We start from the raw sequence: 14,334 nt of genomic DNA, 5'->3' as shown, positions 1-14,334 counted from the left end.
TTATATTAATAAGAGTATGTAATCTTTCGAGAGCCATTGGAGTTGAAATTTAAGTTGTAATTACATGAATCAGGGGAGAGAAAAGTGGAAAAATTGATGAAATTTAAAGAAAATCAAGCACAAACTTTGTTTTGGCCTCCTAGACCCAAAAACTTGACTTGGCCACCCACTGTTGACCCGACCACCCGTTATTAACCTGGTTTGTCCACCAGCCTACTCGCACACAGGCCTAGCCTACCACTCGCATGTGACCCAAACCTACTCGACCCATTCATTCTCATCTAGCCCATTTTCCGTTTCTACCCGATGTGGATCCAATCCGCTCACTTCACTCGGTCCAAACCATGCCCCAACCCATATTAGCTCACTCAGTGTGATTGATGACCTGCGCGCGCCATGCATTAGCTCTTGTTTGTCGCTTGACACCATCCACCTTTGACCCGCATGCATTCTGAAGCCGTTTGGTTTGTTTGGGCCATTTCAACTTCGATTGGCCCAATTCAAGGGATTTTGGACTGGTTTTGTCACGTATTTCCCCAATATCACTACACAAGATCATGTGAAGGCATGGCTGCCTAAGCACTCAACGCATATCTACTCGCGAGATAACATGTTGATTGCCTAGTAAGCAGATTTAACCCAACAATATCAATCTTAACGCAACTTGATTTTTGTACTTTGCTTAACACTTAGCTTAAACTTGGAACCTTAAGTTATTAGGCGACAAGAATCACAGTGTAAGATAACAAACAAACTTCTTTATTTAGCTTAATCAACTTGCATTCCAATACATTAAACAATACAAGCTTTCTTAAATACAAAGAACTATAAGTAAAAAAGGCTTCCAATTCCTAGCAAAGCTTCACACACTTAAAATGCCTAGCTTGCTTGACTTACCCTTCTTTACTTGACCTCAACATCTTGATACCATGAGAAGAGAAACTTAACTGTAAGTCAAAAACTTAGTGAGGGATATTTTGGAAAACCTTTTGGGGAATACAATAAAATCAACAAATTTATTTTCATAAATAGGCTCTTAACACCTCAGAATCATAAATCACACATTGGTCTTTACTTATTCCTTTCACCAAGAACATGAACCACTTCCACACATAGACTATTGAGATTCATTTCACCAACATCCCTTGGAGAATTTCTCGGTTCATTTCTCGTTGCTCATGTTGCTAACTCAATACGCTCATTTCAACACATTGGTCTTACCGCCATGTGGTCCTTGTTCCCCTAGGTTGCCTTTACTCATTATGTGTACATAATAGCTAGCTCACTGATAGGAATAACGTTAATGATTTACTCATATATATACATACAACCATCAAACATGACACATTAGCTTAGAAATTATCTTTTCAATAATCAAGTATAAATATCAACAACACTATAGTACGTGTTAAACATTTCATAACAATATAAAGAATCTGGTAGAATGCTAAAACACTATTTATACTCACATTCTTCTTGCTTAATTACTTCCTTAGTGTACTTTCTCTTAGCAAAACTCAAAATAACAACACTTTCTTAAAATCCTTCAATTCTATTTATACTCATCCTTAATCAGATTAGTCATCCTTAAGCTTCTTTTAGCTTGCCACTTCTACTTAGAACTCTACATGTGTCACTTAGCATTCCATACCATGCTTAATCTAAATCAAACACATGTATTTAGCCGTTAAATCAAGATTAAACATTTTCTCAAAATACTTAACTCTCCTCGCCTGATTTCATCTCGCGTTATTGATTGAATGCAATACATGCACAGCGAAATTACGGGTGAGGGGAGTGCAACTACGGGACTTTAGTGGAATGACTCGTTAGTTAACAAATGATTATTAGCTTAATCTAAAAGGGTTTAACTAGTTAATCTCATATTGTTGAAGTCCATGATCTATAGGTCCATTAAGTTCTCCTGCTAGCTCATATAGAATTAACTTAGAACAATATGTTGGAATAATTTGAATTGTTGAATTGTTCGAATTAGGCAAAAAGAGATAAATTGATCGAAAAATATGCATATCCTTTGAGGATTACGGTAGTAAAGGAGTTTCTGTGAAGATGGTTTTGGTGGAGTTATCCTCACTTTTCCTACTGGGTCATAACGCATCGTCGAATTTGCTAAGGTTCGGAATACGCGAATAAGCTTTGCCTGTAAGTGTTGTTAGTGGGGAGTGTTGGCGATTTGGGCTTGCTAGGAGTTTGAGTGGCTTGTCCTTGGAGGATTACGTAGAGGTCAAAAGAGGTGGGCTTGCGACAAGATGTCTTTTGATTCCTCAACCTTAAAGAATTGTAATGTGTTCCAATCATCTACAGTCCTCAATAAATTTTGGTCCACTTTGGTCTACCTATCTTTTCCTAACAATGACGGCTCTATAAAGTACACTAAAGCTAATTTAACTATGTCATCGTCATCTCCCTCGTATTCCATAAATGTGTTCTCTAAGTCACTTACATAAATAGACTCTTTTTCTTTGAAGAACTTGTCCAACAATCTATATTCTCATTCAATTGATCAATAGACTCTGTTGGAGAACTTCATAGACCCGTTATGATGTTAAACTCTCTCCTATCGAAAGTACACACAACTCCCCCCTATCAAAAAACTTATATGATCCTTCCCTTCTTCTTCCACCTCCCTTAACAATAAGTAGTGGATCAGAGGCTCATTAAAGACAATATTAAGATCCAAAAAGTGGCCAAACTTTGTTTTTCTCAATAAGGTTAACTGATCTTGTTTGAGTTTAGCATTAATATGACGCATAGTATTTTCTAAATGAGATAAAGAGCTTACTAAAGCATGAAAATGATGAAAAGGATCAATCTTGTACATGGGTCCGTTAGTTGATGTCGAAGTCATACTCAAGCCTGAACAAAAAAGAAACAAATAAAATATAATTGCATAAGAGACTTACTAAACATGTATACAAAGAAATTTTGATATGTGCGAGATAAAACATTAATGCCTAATAAACTTGCAAAACATGCATAGGACCAATCTAAATGGTTTAGGAATGGTAGCATTTCATTTTGAAACTCCAAGTGAAATTTTGGTAGGTGCGAGATAAAACATTAGGGACTAATAAACTTGCTAAACATGCATAGAACCACTCTAAATGGTATAGGAAGGGTAGCATTTTCATTTTGAAACTCCTAATAAAATTTTGATAGGTGTGGGACACGTGCGAGATAAAACATTAAGGCCTAATAAACTTGTTAAACAATGTATCTAACTCATGTAACTAAACTCAACAAAGTAGTATCGTCCTGAACTAAGTTATAGATACTATAACAACACAGTAACCATTACACTTCGATTAGACCAAGGTAGCATAAGTAAACTTCCATGCTTTCAACATTCATGAAATTACATAGTACATAAAATCCAACTCAGAATTTATATTCATTGAAACCCATTGGTAATTTATATTCATTCTGAAACCTAAACAATTGTCATGTACCAAACAGATATTTGAAAAGATGAAGTATACAACTTTATTTTCATCGAATTACTTGTTTTCCAATTTTCTCTAACAAATAAATCCTAAATAAACTGGTTGGACATAGGACGAATTAATATGGGGAGCTTCTTGGTTATACAAGGCAACGAAAGCTGCATTTTATTGGAACTATATCACTAAAAACATCAACAAAGTAGAGAACAACGATGGTGCTTTTGATTATAATAATGTGATTAACTCTAAAAATGATAATGTTTTTCAACATTGTTCTAGTGGTAGCTTTGTTGAGTTTGGATGGGATACCAAATATGTTGGGATTAATGTCCTCGTTTCTAAGGTATATATATATATTTGTAGCATGCACAAATATACTGGATTATTAACCCAATTATCTATTATTATAATTTGTGATGAGTGGAAATGGTTCTTCATCCAATCTTTCTCTAATATGTTTATTAATTATGCGAATAAGTTCATAAGCTCAGTTCTTCCTAAATCTCCATCTTTGTCAGTTTCATACTCACCAGGTAACTAAATTCTATTTCTAAACATATATATGTGTCCCCTACGTACAAATAGTTTTTATAATTAATCAAGTGTCAACCAATCATGAGAACATAAAACAATCATCATAACAAATTTCTTGCATTCCTTTAGTACATAATAATGTGGACATATGCATCAATTTGTTTGCTGGAAAATCTCAATGACATCAAACAGAGGAGTCAGACAAATTTAAAGGTATATCTAAAATGTGCCCAACAAAAATCTCATATCTCAACCGACAACTTAAACAACAATGATCTAAAAAAAAAAAAACTCAGATTTGATTACTCACTTAACTTCAAAGAGGATGAATACGACACTGAAAACAGAGAGGAGTGGAGAAGAGATGGAGAGGTTCGGTGAAAACAACGCTGAAATCGGAAAGGAGTGGAGAAGAAATGAAGAAGCATTCACCGAAATTGAAGTCGACACTCAAAACAGAGAGGCGTGGAGAAGAAATGGATAAGAGAGGCGTTCACTGGAGGCGAGGCACCGAAGTTGAAGTAGAAGCGGGAGAGTTCAACGAAGAACGAGTTTTCCTTTTTTTTTAAAAGAAAATGTTTTGTTTTGTTTTGAGGTTGAAGAGAATAAAATGGGGGGAAATAAATGAAGGAGAATTTGAACCTTTCAGTTTGAATTTGTCCTAAAAATCTACTTTTTCGAAATCAATCATAAAACTCATTTACTCCTCTCTTTTTAGCCTATTTTTGGCAATTTTCCAATTATGTTTGAGTCAAGGAACGGTAGATGTTAAGGTGAGTACGAACACTTGAATCTTCATTTATCTTACTAATATACTAAAATGGGAAAAAATATTATCAATTGCATTGCATATTTGAAAGTACATAAGAAACGTAATAAAGTTTTATTCAATTTCAAGACGAGGCCATTGAAGTTATTCTCTTCTTCAAATAAAAGGGGAAAAGGGATACACTCCAATCATAATGCATATATGACTGCTTGAGAATACATATCATATTTTAGTAAGGGAACTCTTTGGAAAAGTTTTCTTTGCTTAGCTTAAACCTTTTATGGTGCTCCAAAAAACCTGAAGGTAATATAATTAAAAACCTGAGTTTATTTCATGACATCCAAATTTAAAAGTTGGAAGACAACACAAACCGATCTGAAACCGTTATTCTTACTTTTGAATCCGAGATTGGGTGCGCTTCGAGCTGCAAAATAAATTCAAACAGATTAGTTTTCTCCATCCTTCACTACAATCATCATGTATAAAAGTAATGTTTCCAGTTTTGCATACACTTGTGGTAACCGTGGATTTTCTGGATGTGAATCTTCGTGGACCACGATTGGCACGTTTTTCACCTGAAAAGCCAAAACAAATCCTTGTAACTTACAGAATGATGAAAAATGGGTCATAGATCTTTAGTATAATATGCAAAAATTGTGCAAAAACATACCAAGTTCTTAAAAAGTAGATTGTAGAACATTTGGATGTATCTGTCCTTTGCCTGCTTTTGGTTTTTGTTCACTTGCTTCCAAAAACTGTAAGTGCTTCCCATATTTAGCACCTTTTTTGCATAGATTTTCCATGTGTAACTGCCAAAGAGAATACCATTAGAGTTTTGTCTCAAGTTCAAGAATGTAATGTGACTTGGAAAGGATATTTTGTTGTTGTAACTACCATTCATTGATACGTTGAAGACCGTGATTCGAAATTTCGTTCCAGTAGGTTGGATCATTCTTGCATTTCTCAAAAAAGTTAGCAATCTTTTGGCTTGATTCAGTGCCATTGTTGGGATCAATTTGGAAGCCAGAGACCCCATCAACAATGATCTCAGCTGGACCCCCTTGGTTCGTAGCAAAGGTTGGTAGACCACAATTCATTGCCTCAATGACTGTGAGACCAAAAGCTTCATAGAGAGCAGGCTGCACAAAGGCTCCTTTTGTGTCAGCAATGCAGCGGTAGAGTTCTCCATTACGACGGCGATCAGTCTGTGCTGCTATCCACCTGATCTGACCTTTGAGTTGGTATTTGTCAATTAATTCATGCATCTTTCTTATCTCTGCCATTTCTTCTCTGTCCTTTGATTTGGAAGGATCAAAAAATCCTCCAACCACAACAAGATTCACCAAATTTCTCAGCTTCTCATTCTTCCCAAACCATTCGACCAACCCGGTAATGTTCTTGACAACATCAAGCCGTGCCATTGAAAAGATGATCGGCTTTTTCCTATCGGCCAGATATCCTCTGTTTGATGGAAAAACAGGACAGTGGTTTATAACCTCATAGAAACAAATGGTGCATATTGCAAAAACACACAACAATGGCAAGCATTTCCATGACGGACTTACATATGCTCATCGTTCTCAACTTTGCTAAAAAGAAGTTCTTCAATGGCAGGTTGAAACGATGCAAATCGAAGTTCTTTGGTCGTGTAAGGAAAATAGACAGACTGATCAGCCCCTGGTGCTGCAATGTTGAACTTAGGATCAAACACATTGATGCCCGACACGAAACGACACAGTCCTGGAAGCGTAAATGCCTCGTGGCTTTCATATTGGCCTGGCTTTTCTTTGCTGAAATCATAAACTTTTTTTATGAGAAAAATATAACAAACAAGTATTTCTAAAGAGTCAGGTAGAGATGCCTTGACCACTAAACTTAGTGGATTTGAAATGACTTTTCAAGTGGTTTTAGAAACTTGAAAAGTCACTCAAAACAGTCCTGAACATTTGAAAGTCGAAACTAAACTCCTCTCAAATAGTGGTTACTATTTTTTCTAACCTTCCTGCAATCTCTTGGAAAGTGCTTGCGATGACAAAATCAGTCGCATTCATAGCAAGAATATCAGCAGTAAATTGACAAGAAAAATGGTACTTGGAGTCCAATTCCTTCCATTTAAGATCTGAATCTTCATACTTTGTCTTCTCCAAGGCATGTGCAATAGTTCCCTAGTTTTAATTTGCATATTAAATTAGAAAATTTTATGTTAAAAATAAATAATCTAAGAGAGTATATGAAGAACTAAATACTTGGGTTACTCCTAATCTGCTGGCCATGAGAGATGCCACAAGATTTCCATCTGTGTAGTTTCCAATGATTAGATCTGGCTTTGCTTCCATGAGCTCTAATATTTTGTCGCTCGCATCCTAATACCAAAGGATGCAAAAATATATTAGAACAACTAACGCTGATAAAGATTTTGTTTTTAATTTACTCTAGTGTACGAAAGAGTAACTCATTCACCATAAACTTGATCCAAATAATGTTTAGAACCTACTTGTGCAAATTTCTCGAGATAAGGATAAATGTCGAAACGAGAAACCCAACGATGAAGGGTGCCATTTTCAGTCTTGAAGGGCACCCTAACAATCTTGGAGTAAGTAGTCCCAATGACAGGTTCTATTTCTTGGTTGCACTTAGTCCCCTTCGCATCTGGAATAAGTCTTGTAATCTGCAAAGGATTATAACTTATCAATCATTTAACAACATTTATTTCAGGTTCAAACTATAAGAATCGTACTGTTAATATTTTTTAAAAAAATTATTTTAAATAATAAAATTTCTAAATATTATTACAGAATAGACCAACATATTCTTCTACTATCTATTGTCATACTAAAGATAGACACTAAAATAAACAAAAATTGTAGTTTATCATGATTCATAGTAGATAAACTATGATATTTTACTTTGTTTTATAAATATTTGAATTGATTGTGTTATATTTTAAAATAGCTTTGTTTTTCTATCCGGTACTCACAATAATAATTTGAGGCTTGAAATTGAGGCCTTGTTGCTTAATTCTGAGCAGAAGTTCTTCTTCCATAGCTTTAACTTGATCGAGTATGTACACAACCTAAATGATCACATACAAAAAATCATAACAAAGAATGAAATAAGAATATCAATGTTTATGCCATTTTTCTATATAAAAAATATTTAAGTGACGATCTACAGAACATTCAATTTACTTATTCACAAGTTGTCATAACATAAACTTTTCTTTCTTGAAAAAAAACAATTCCCTCTATATATTTTTTTCATTAATGGAGATGTATAGAGACATATGTTAATTAGGATGGAAGTATCATTCTTTTTCATTATACCTTCTTTTTCACTACTCTCATTTTTTTTTAAAACAGAAAACAAACCTATGGTCCCTTTTTAAAACAATAATGTTATTTCAACACATCTCTCAGTCATATAAATATTCTTCAGCTTTTTCATTATGAACAAATGTATAACTTTGGTAAACACTATCATCCCTATTTTCATTGGAATATTTCATCCGATCTCTGAGACGGATGATTGACGAAAACTCGTACCTGACCTCCGGTGTCGGGCAAACCAAGAACACCAGCTTGGCCAAAGTATCCATGAGGAGACAAAATGACAACATTGAAAATAGTAGGAAGCCTGCTGAAGAACTTCTCCATTTGGATTGGATCATAGGCTTGGAATATTTCAGATAAACATCTTATTGTTTCCTTTACTCTTCCAGCACAATCTCCCCATCCTCTCTCAAATCCCCATTGCTTGAATCTGAACAAAATTCCCATTTCAAAATTATTACTCAGAATCCAAACTTTAATTTTGCTAATTATTTGTGCCTTCCTAATACTCTCCTTCTTCATGTAACAACCTAACTTGAATAACACGAGTCAATTATTAATATCAATTGAGAATAAAATAACATTAAGAAAATTGAAACTCATGACACCTTACGACTCTATACCATATGGAATTATCTTTTGGACATGATATATAAGATAACAAGATATCTTGGATATTAATGATGGTGATAAAACAAAACACATATTTACTAATATCTAAAATAACTTTAGAAAATTCAAACTTTAGAGGAATTTATATTATCGTGATAGTATGTTAAATCGTATTACTGAACTCTATTAATAAAAGTTATGTCATGAGAAATTTAACATCTCTTAACCGAAGTTGGGACTACGGTTACTCACTTGAGATGGAAGTCATCATATGGGGTGTCTGGAGGAAGAACAGAGAGGAAAATATCAGCAAGAATTAATGTCATTTGGAGTTTGGAAGCTGTGCTTAGAGTTTCATTGATCATAAGTTTCTGTCACATAAAGTAATTGCAACGTCAGAGAGAGAGAGAGAAAGCAACAGGAAACCCCATGTAAGAAACATATGTTTTTTATTCTTCCTGTTTTTGGGTCCATTTCATAACTACGAAGTTAAAATTATATTTAAAAATTTAGTTCCCATTTGATAATGATATTTTTTGTTTTATTTTTATTAAATTTATGTTTGTTTTCTTTAATTTCTCGTATATGGTCATTATTTTCGTTTTAAAACTTTACCTGCTTTTTGGAAAACATCAGAGAAAATGTGAAAAATGAAATCTAAAAACTTAGGTGGAAGTAGTACTCTATAAGTTATTTTTTATAAAGATTAATCCCACATGCAATTAGTTTCTTTGTTTTGTTATCAATATTTAAGAAATATTTTTAAACTTCAAGTTGAGTTTTGAAAACTAAGAGAAGTATAGTTTGTTTTTTGTTTTGTTTTTTTTTTTTTTATATTTTTCATACCTCTCCTTGATAATCAAGGGACAACAAGTAATCTACAAGAGGTTGTAAATTCTCCGACTTCCCACTCAGCTTTGAGGTGAGAAACTTTGTAGTATAACTAAGTCCATCTCCAATTGAAGATGGAAGGCTTAACCGAGGAGTTGTAAATTCAATTGCTCCGAAATCCACTTCCAAAGCATTTTCATCATTTGCCCTACAATAATACATTGTCCATTTTTAGCATCATTAAAAAGAAAAACCTAATTAAAATACTGATCACACACAAATATATTCATACCATTCTTCGTCGTAAATCATCTCCTTCAATTTGAGAAATTCAGTTGAAGTGAGAGATTGGAGTGAAAGATCAAGAGAACTAACTTTAACATATTCCCAACATCCTGGTTCTGGTCTTATTGCAAATGCAACATATGGTGGAATCACAATCGCCACCTACGTCCACATTACTAATAATTATATATATATTTTGTAAAACTTAAAATGTCAATACAAACAGATTTAGAAAATGGTCGAACACACATATTTAAAGATTGATTAGACGAACCTGAGTTGAAGTCAACATATGACCAAGGACACCCTCCATAACCCTATTCCTTTCTATCTTATCATCTATAACAAGCTCCATTTCCTCCATTAATTCCTTCTTCTTCAAGCTCCTATTCCCTTTCTCTACAAACTTACCAAAGCATCTCTTCATATAATTATGGTTTTGCTTCAATGCCTCTACAATTCCATCACCAATCGACTCACCGTTATGATGATTTACCACCAAAGAAGCCATAATGTTACTATATTTTTCTCCTCACAATATGAAATAAGAACACAACTGTGGGAGAATTTATAGGCCTAGAGGCCAAATGGGGTTTTTTTGTTGGTTTGTGAAAGTGTTTTTTCTTTTTCTTTTCTCTTTTGATATTTTGGCAATGGCGTAGGGGGCTTGTGATTCTCTGTGTTTAGGGTGCAATCAAATGGTGCCATAAAAAAATAAAATAAAAAGATAGGATTTTTAGGTTGAAGACAAGGAGAAAAGAACATTCTTCAAAAAAGGGAAAAGAATTATTTGTGGGTTTGAAGATGAGATTCTTTTAAATCTTAAAAATGTTAACTCAATGAATTCTAATTGTTGTTGTGTATTCCCTCTCCTTCAAGCAAGTGACAAATGGGTGGTGTATGGCTTTGTTTGATATTAATACATTATTCTTTCCTTGTGTAGAGTGATCACTACAAATCCTATTCAATTTTATCACCATCTTTCTTTTGCTTTCTTCTACATGTTAACTGTTTAAATATGTTTTATACTAAAAAAGAGCCTAACTCATCAATTGGTATCCCTCATGTTTTAAATATATATATATATATATCATTATTATTTTTCAAAGTAAGGCTAAAAATTGGGTGAATTTGAAAACAATAATGTATATTTTGAAAATTAGGTAAGGTAGGAAACAAAGAAATTGTGAGCATGAAAGAAGCCTACTTTTTAGAAAGAAAAGAGAAATATAGAGCGGGTTCGATAATGCTATATGATTCCCTATTTTTAGTTTTCTTTTCTTTTGTTGGATCTCTATTTTCTAAAGCCAAAAGGATAACCACTTTTCAAAATTTTTCCATTATATTAACATTATAAATATTAAAGGGATTAGGCCAAATAATGCCAAATATTTTTAGTATATATTGTTTAGAAGATATTATTCTTAATTTACCATTACAAATGCTCATAATCTAATCTCCACATCCTGAAAATTTATTGAACTAAAAAAAATACCCAATAAATTAAAACTTCAAACACTAATCTCATCTAGAAAGATTAAAAAATGTTACAAAAAAACAGACATAATTTGTAGTAAAACTAGTCATTTTTGTTTTAAATGTCGAATATTTTCTAGAGTGACTATCGTTTCTATTACTAATAGCGCTATCAATCCAATTAATAACATATTTTTTAAATTGAAATCTATGACGACAACTATCAATGGTAGATGTTAGTAATGGTTGTTATCACCGATAACCTTCTTCGATTTTAAGAAATTGGAAAGAAACCTTTAAAATGGTAGTTGGACATGAGTTTTTTTAGTCATTTGTCAATTTTTTGTGCTACACATGCAAGTATGTAATTATTTTTAGTTTAAATGCAATTTGTCTTGACGTTAGAAAAACGTTAAGGAAAGAAATGAGTCTCTACGCCGACGTTTTTTGATGTGCATCTGACAAACTTAAGTTTCGTCAAAACTAACGGAACGCAAACTTAAATATTGTGCGCTCATTTGATTTTGTAATAATTTTTCACTTTATATTCTACGTAGAGTCTTTGGAATCTCAAAAATTATGATCTCTTTAGCATATAAGTGTATTACCCCTACCTCTTTGCACGTGTATTAAGTATATTGGTTTGTTCATAAATTTGATTACAACTAATTTATATGAAGTGTCATTTGAGTTGGTTAGGTAAAAAGCTTATTCTCCATTCCATGATTTAGTGTCCAACTTTACCAAACCAAAGAATAGTATTCCCATCAAATGGTTGAAAGGGAAGGAACATTTCAATCATCAAACCCAAACAAATGTTCTCACCTTTGATAAAGTTGATTAGACGTTAGAATGATTATCAACTTTAATGTACTTCAACTGATTAGGTTAACATACCCTCCTTCAACACATTCCTAAGGTCAAATCTCCATCTATGTGTCTTAAAAATAAATATTATAACTCACTTCCCATTATATTCATTATATTGATTAATGGACAAAATTAGTCACATTTCTTTTTATCTTTCTAAAACTACCTTTTTTTAAACAAGCTATAATAATTAAGTTCATAACACACAAATTTATTGTTTACAAAAATGGCAAAAACAAAGTCCGGTTCACACATGCAAAATATAAAATGTCACACATGTCCTCGTTACTGATATACAAATATACACTTGATACACATCTAATATTCTTGATACACCTAATACTTATTGATACATTTGATACTTCTTGATAACCTTTGGACCTGAATACATTTTATGCACCATGATACTCTTTGATACATTCGATATCTTTTGAAACACCTTGATATACCTAATACTCATTGTTACACGTGATTCTTTTTAATACACTATAGACTTTATAGGTCTTGATACACTTAAAGGCTTCACTAATAAGTTTGATACACTTGATACTAGGTACTAATAAACTTGTTATGTTTCATTGGTATACTCAACAAATTTGATGAGCTTGATGCATGTGATCATATATTTGATACACCTGATGTACTGCAAATACACTTAGTATTCTTCATTGATACACTTGATTGATTAAATATACTTGATATGTTTGAAGTCCTACGTATACACTTGATACATTATTGATATACACTTGTAAACTTAATTGATATACTTCATAATGATTCACTTTACTGTTATGTATGAATACTTTAATAATAGATTGTTAATATACTTGATAATATTACACTAAGTTATATCATTCATATACTTAATAATACTATAATGAACTGCAAAAGAATTAAGAAAATGAAAAACATGTCATATGTATATCAACCTATTAATACATATAATATAAGTAAATCACAATGCTGATATATAAAATCGATATAAAGTAAAACTAAAATAAAATCAACGTAAAAAAATAAAACAAAATCATTTGAAATCTAGATTCAACTCAAACTTCCACGCTACTCCATCAAATAACTATTTTATTTGAATTGAAACAAGGAAATTTGTTTGGAGAATAGATTGAAAGTTTAAATTTTTACTCCCAAGATAATAGTAATTGATGTTTTAAAATGATGTAAAAACTTTAAATCACAAACAAGTTTGGAAATAATTACTTTGAAAGTCACCTAAAATTCTCTCTGTTTAAGAAGGTAATGGCAACCACCTTTTAAACCACATTACTTTTTCTTTTGTATTTTTTTCCCCTCTCAACCAAAGAACATGCTTGAGGTTAGTTAAAAGCTTGTTCTTTATTCCATGATTTAGTGTCCTTTCCAAACCAAGAATAATATTCCCATCAAATGGTTGAAAGGAAAAAGGAACCTTTCAATCATCAAACCCACAAAAAGACATTCATATCTAATCTTCAAATTAAATTTTCAGAATTTTGGATTTTAAATTGAGAATTTTCAATCTCCAGAAGATACAGAGAGATAGATGATAGGAATAATATTTGAGTTCGGTAATTTGATTGATTTGGTCATCTAACTTTTTAAAGTTTTAAACGTATTTATATGAACTTTTTCATTGCTTCCAAAAATATATTTATTAGCATTTTACTATAAATTTTAAAAATATATTTACATATTTTTGTTTCTTTACATGAAAATTATTATACAATTCTAATAAAAATTAACTTTCATGGACTAAATTCAAGCACACCTTTTACAGAATAGAAACCAAATAGTATTTTAACCAAATTTCTACTCTTTCAAGAATGCTTATGAAATACGCAAAAAACTCATACAAATTAAAGGATGAGGTGGATTATAGGCCAAACTGATGAAAGATATAAAGATCATGTGTCTAACCCACGTTTACTATATATATATATATTTTTAATAAAGCATAAACCATATATGTATATGTACATGTGTATAAACATTGTAACCAAATTACTGGGATGGCTGAGATGGGAGAGTGTCAGAATATATTGCCAAAAAAAATCATATGTATATATAAATGTATATATGTATTATGTATACAAGACTTTATAACCACATAGAAAAAATACCGGGCAGTTTGGAGAGTCCGGAAGATCTTAATGTGTATAGCCTAAAG

General features: G+C 32.3%; 1 protein-coding gene across 4 annotated transcripts; it reads right to left on the bottom strand.

Annotated features, from left to right (window-relative positions):
- Positions 1-994: 994 nt before the first annotated feature.
- LOC101211461 (sucrose synthase 5-like) lies at positions 995-10,714 on the bottom strand. Of its 4 annotated transcripts, XM_011656125.2 has the most exons (16): positions 10,099-10,714; positions 9,832-9,986; positions 9,555-9,747; positions 8,961-9,079; positions 8,310-8,526; positions 7,745-7,840; positions 7,262-7,435; positions 7,014-7,130; positions 6,766-6,932; positions 6,333-6,557; positions 5,662-6,228; positions 5,438-5,576; positions 5,278-5,342; positions 5,162-5,191; positions 2,804-2,877; positions 995-1,285 (listed from the first exon to the last, which is right to left on the bottom strand). In XM_011656125.2, the coding sequence occupies exons 1-15, from the start codon at positions 10,333-10,335 to the stop codon at positions 2,850-2,852; spliced, it is 2,529 nt and encodes an 842-aa protein (XP_011654427.1). In that variant the 5' UTR covers positions 10,336-10,714; the 3' UTR covers positions 995-1,285; positions 2,804-2,849. The 4 variants fall into 4 exon arrangements, with proteins under 4 accessions (XP_011654427.1, XP_011654426.1, XP_011654428.1 ...); XM_011656124.2 differs by having other exon boundaries at positions 998-2,877; XM_011656126.2 differs by lacking the exons at positions 995-1,285; positions 2,804-2,877 and adding an exon at positions 4,815-5,064 and having other exon boundaries at positions 10,099-10,713.
- Between the last annotated feature and the right edge of the window lie 3,620 nt (positions 10,715-14,334).

The sequence above is a fragment of the Cucumis sativus genome, chromosome 5 (assembly GCF_000004075.3).
Source record: "Cucumis sativus cultivar 9930 chromosome 5, Cucumber_9930_V3, whole genome shotgun sequence".
NCBI classification, from domain to species: domain Eukaryota; kingdom Viridiplantae; phylum Streptophyta; class Magnoliopsida; order Cucurbitales; family Cucurbitaceae; genus Cucumis; species Cucumis sativus.
The sequence above is the reverse complement of the archived record's forward strand: the minus strand, read 5'-3'. Positions and strand labels throughout refer to the sequence as shown.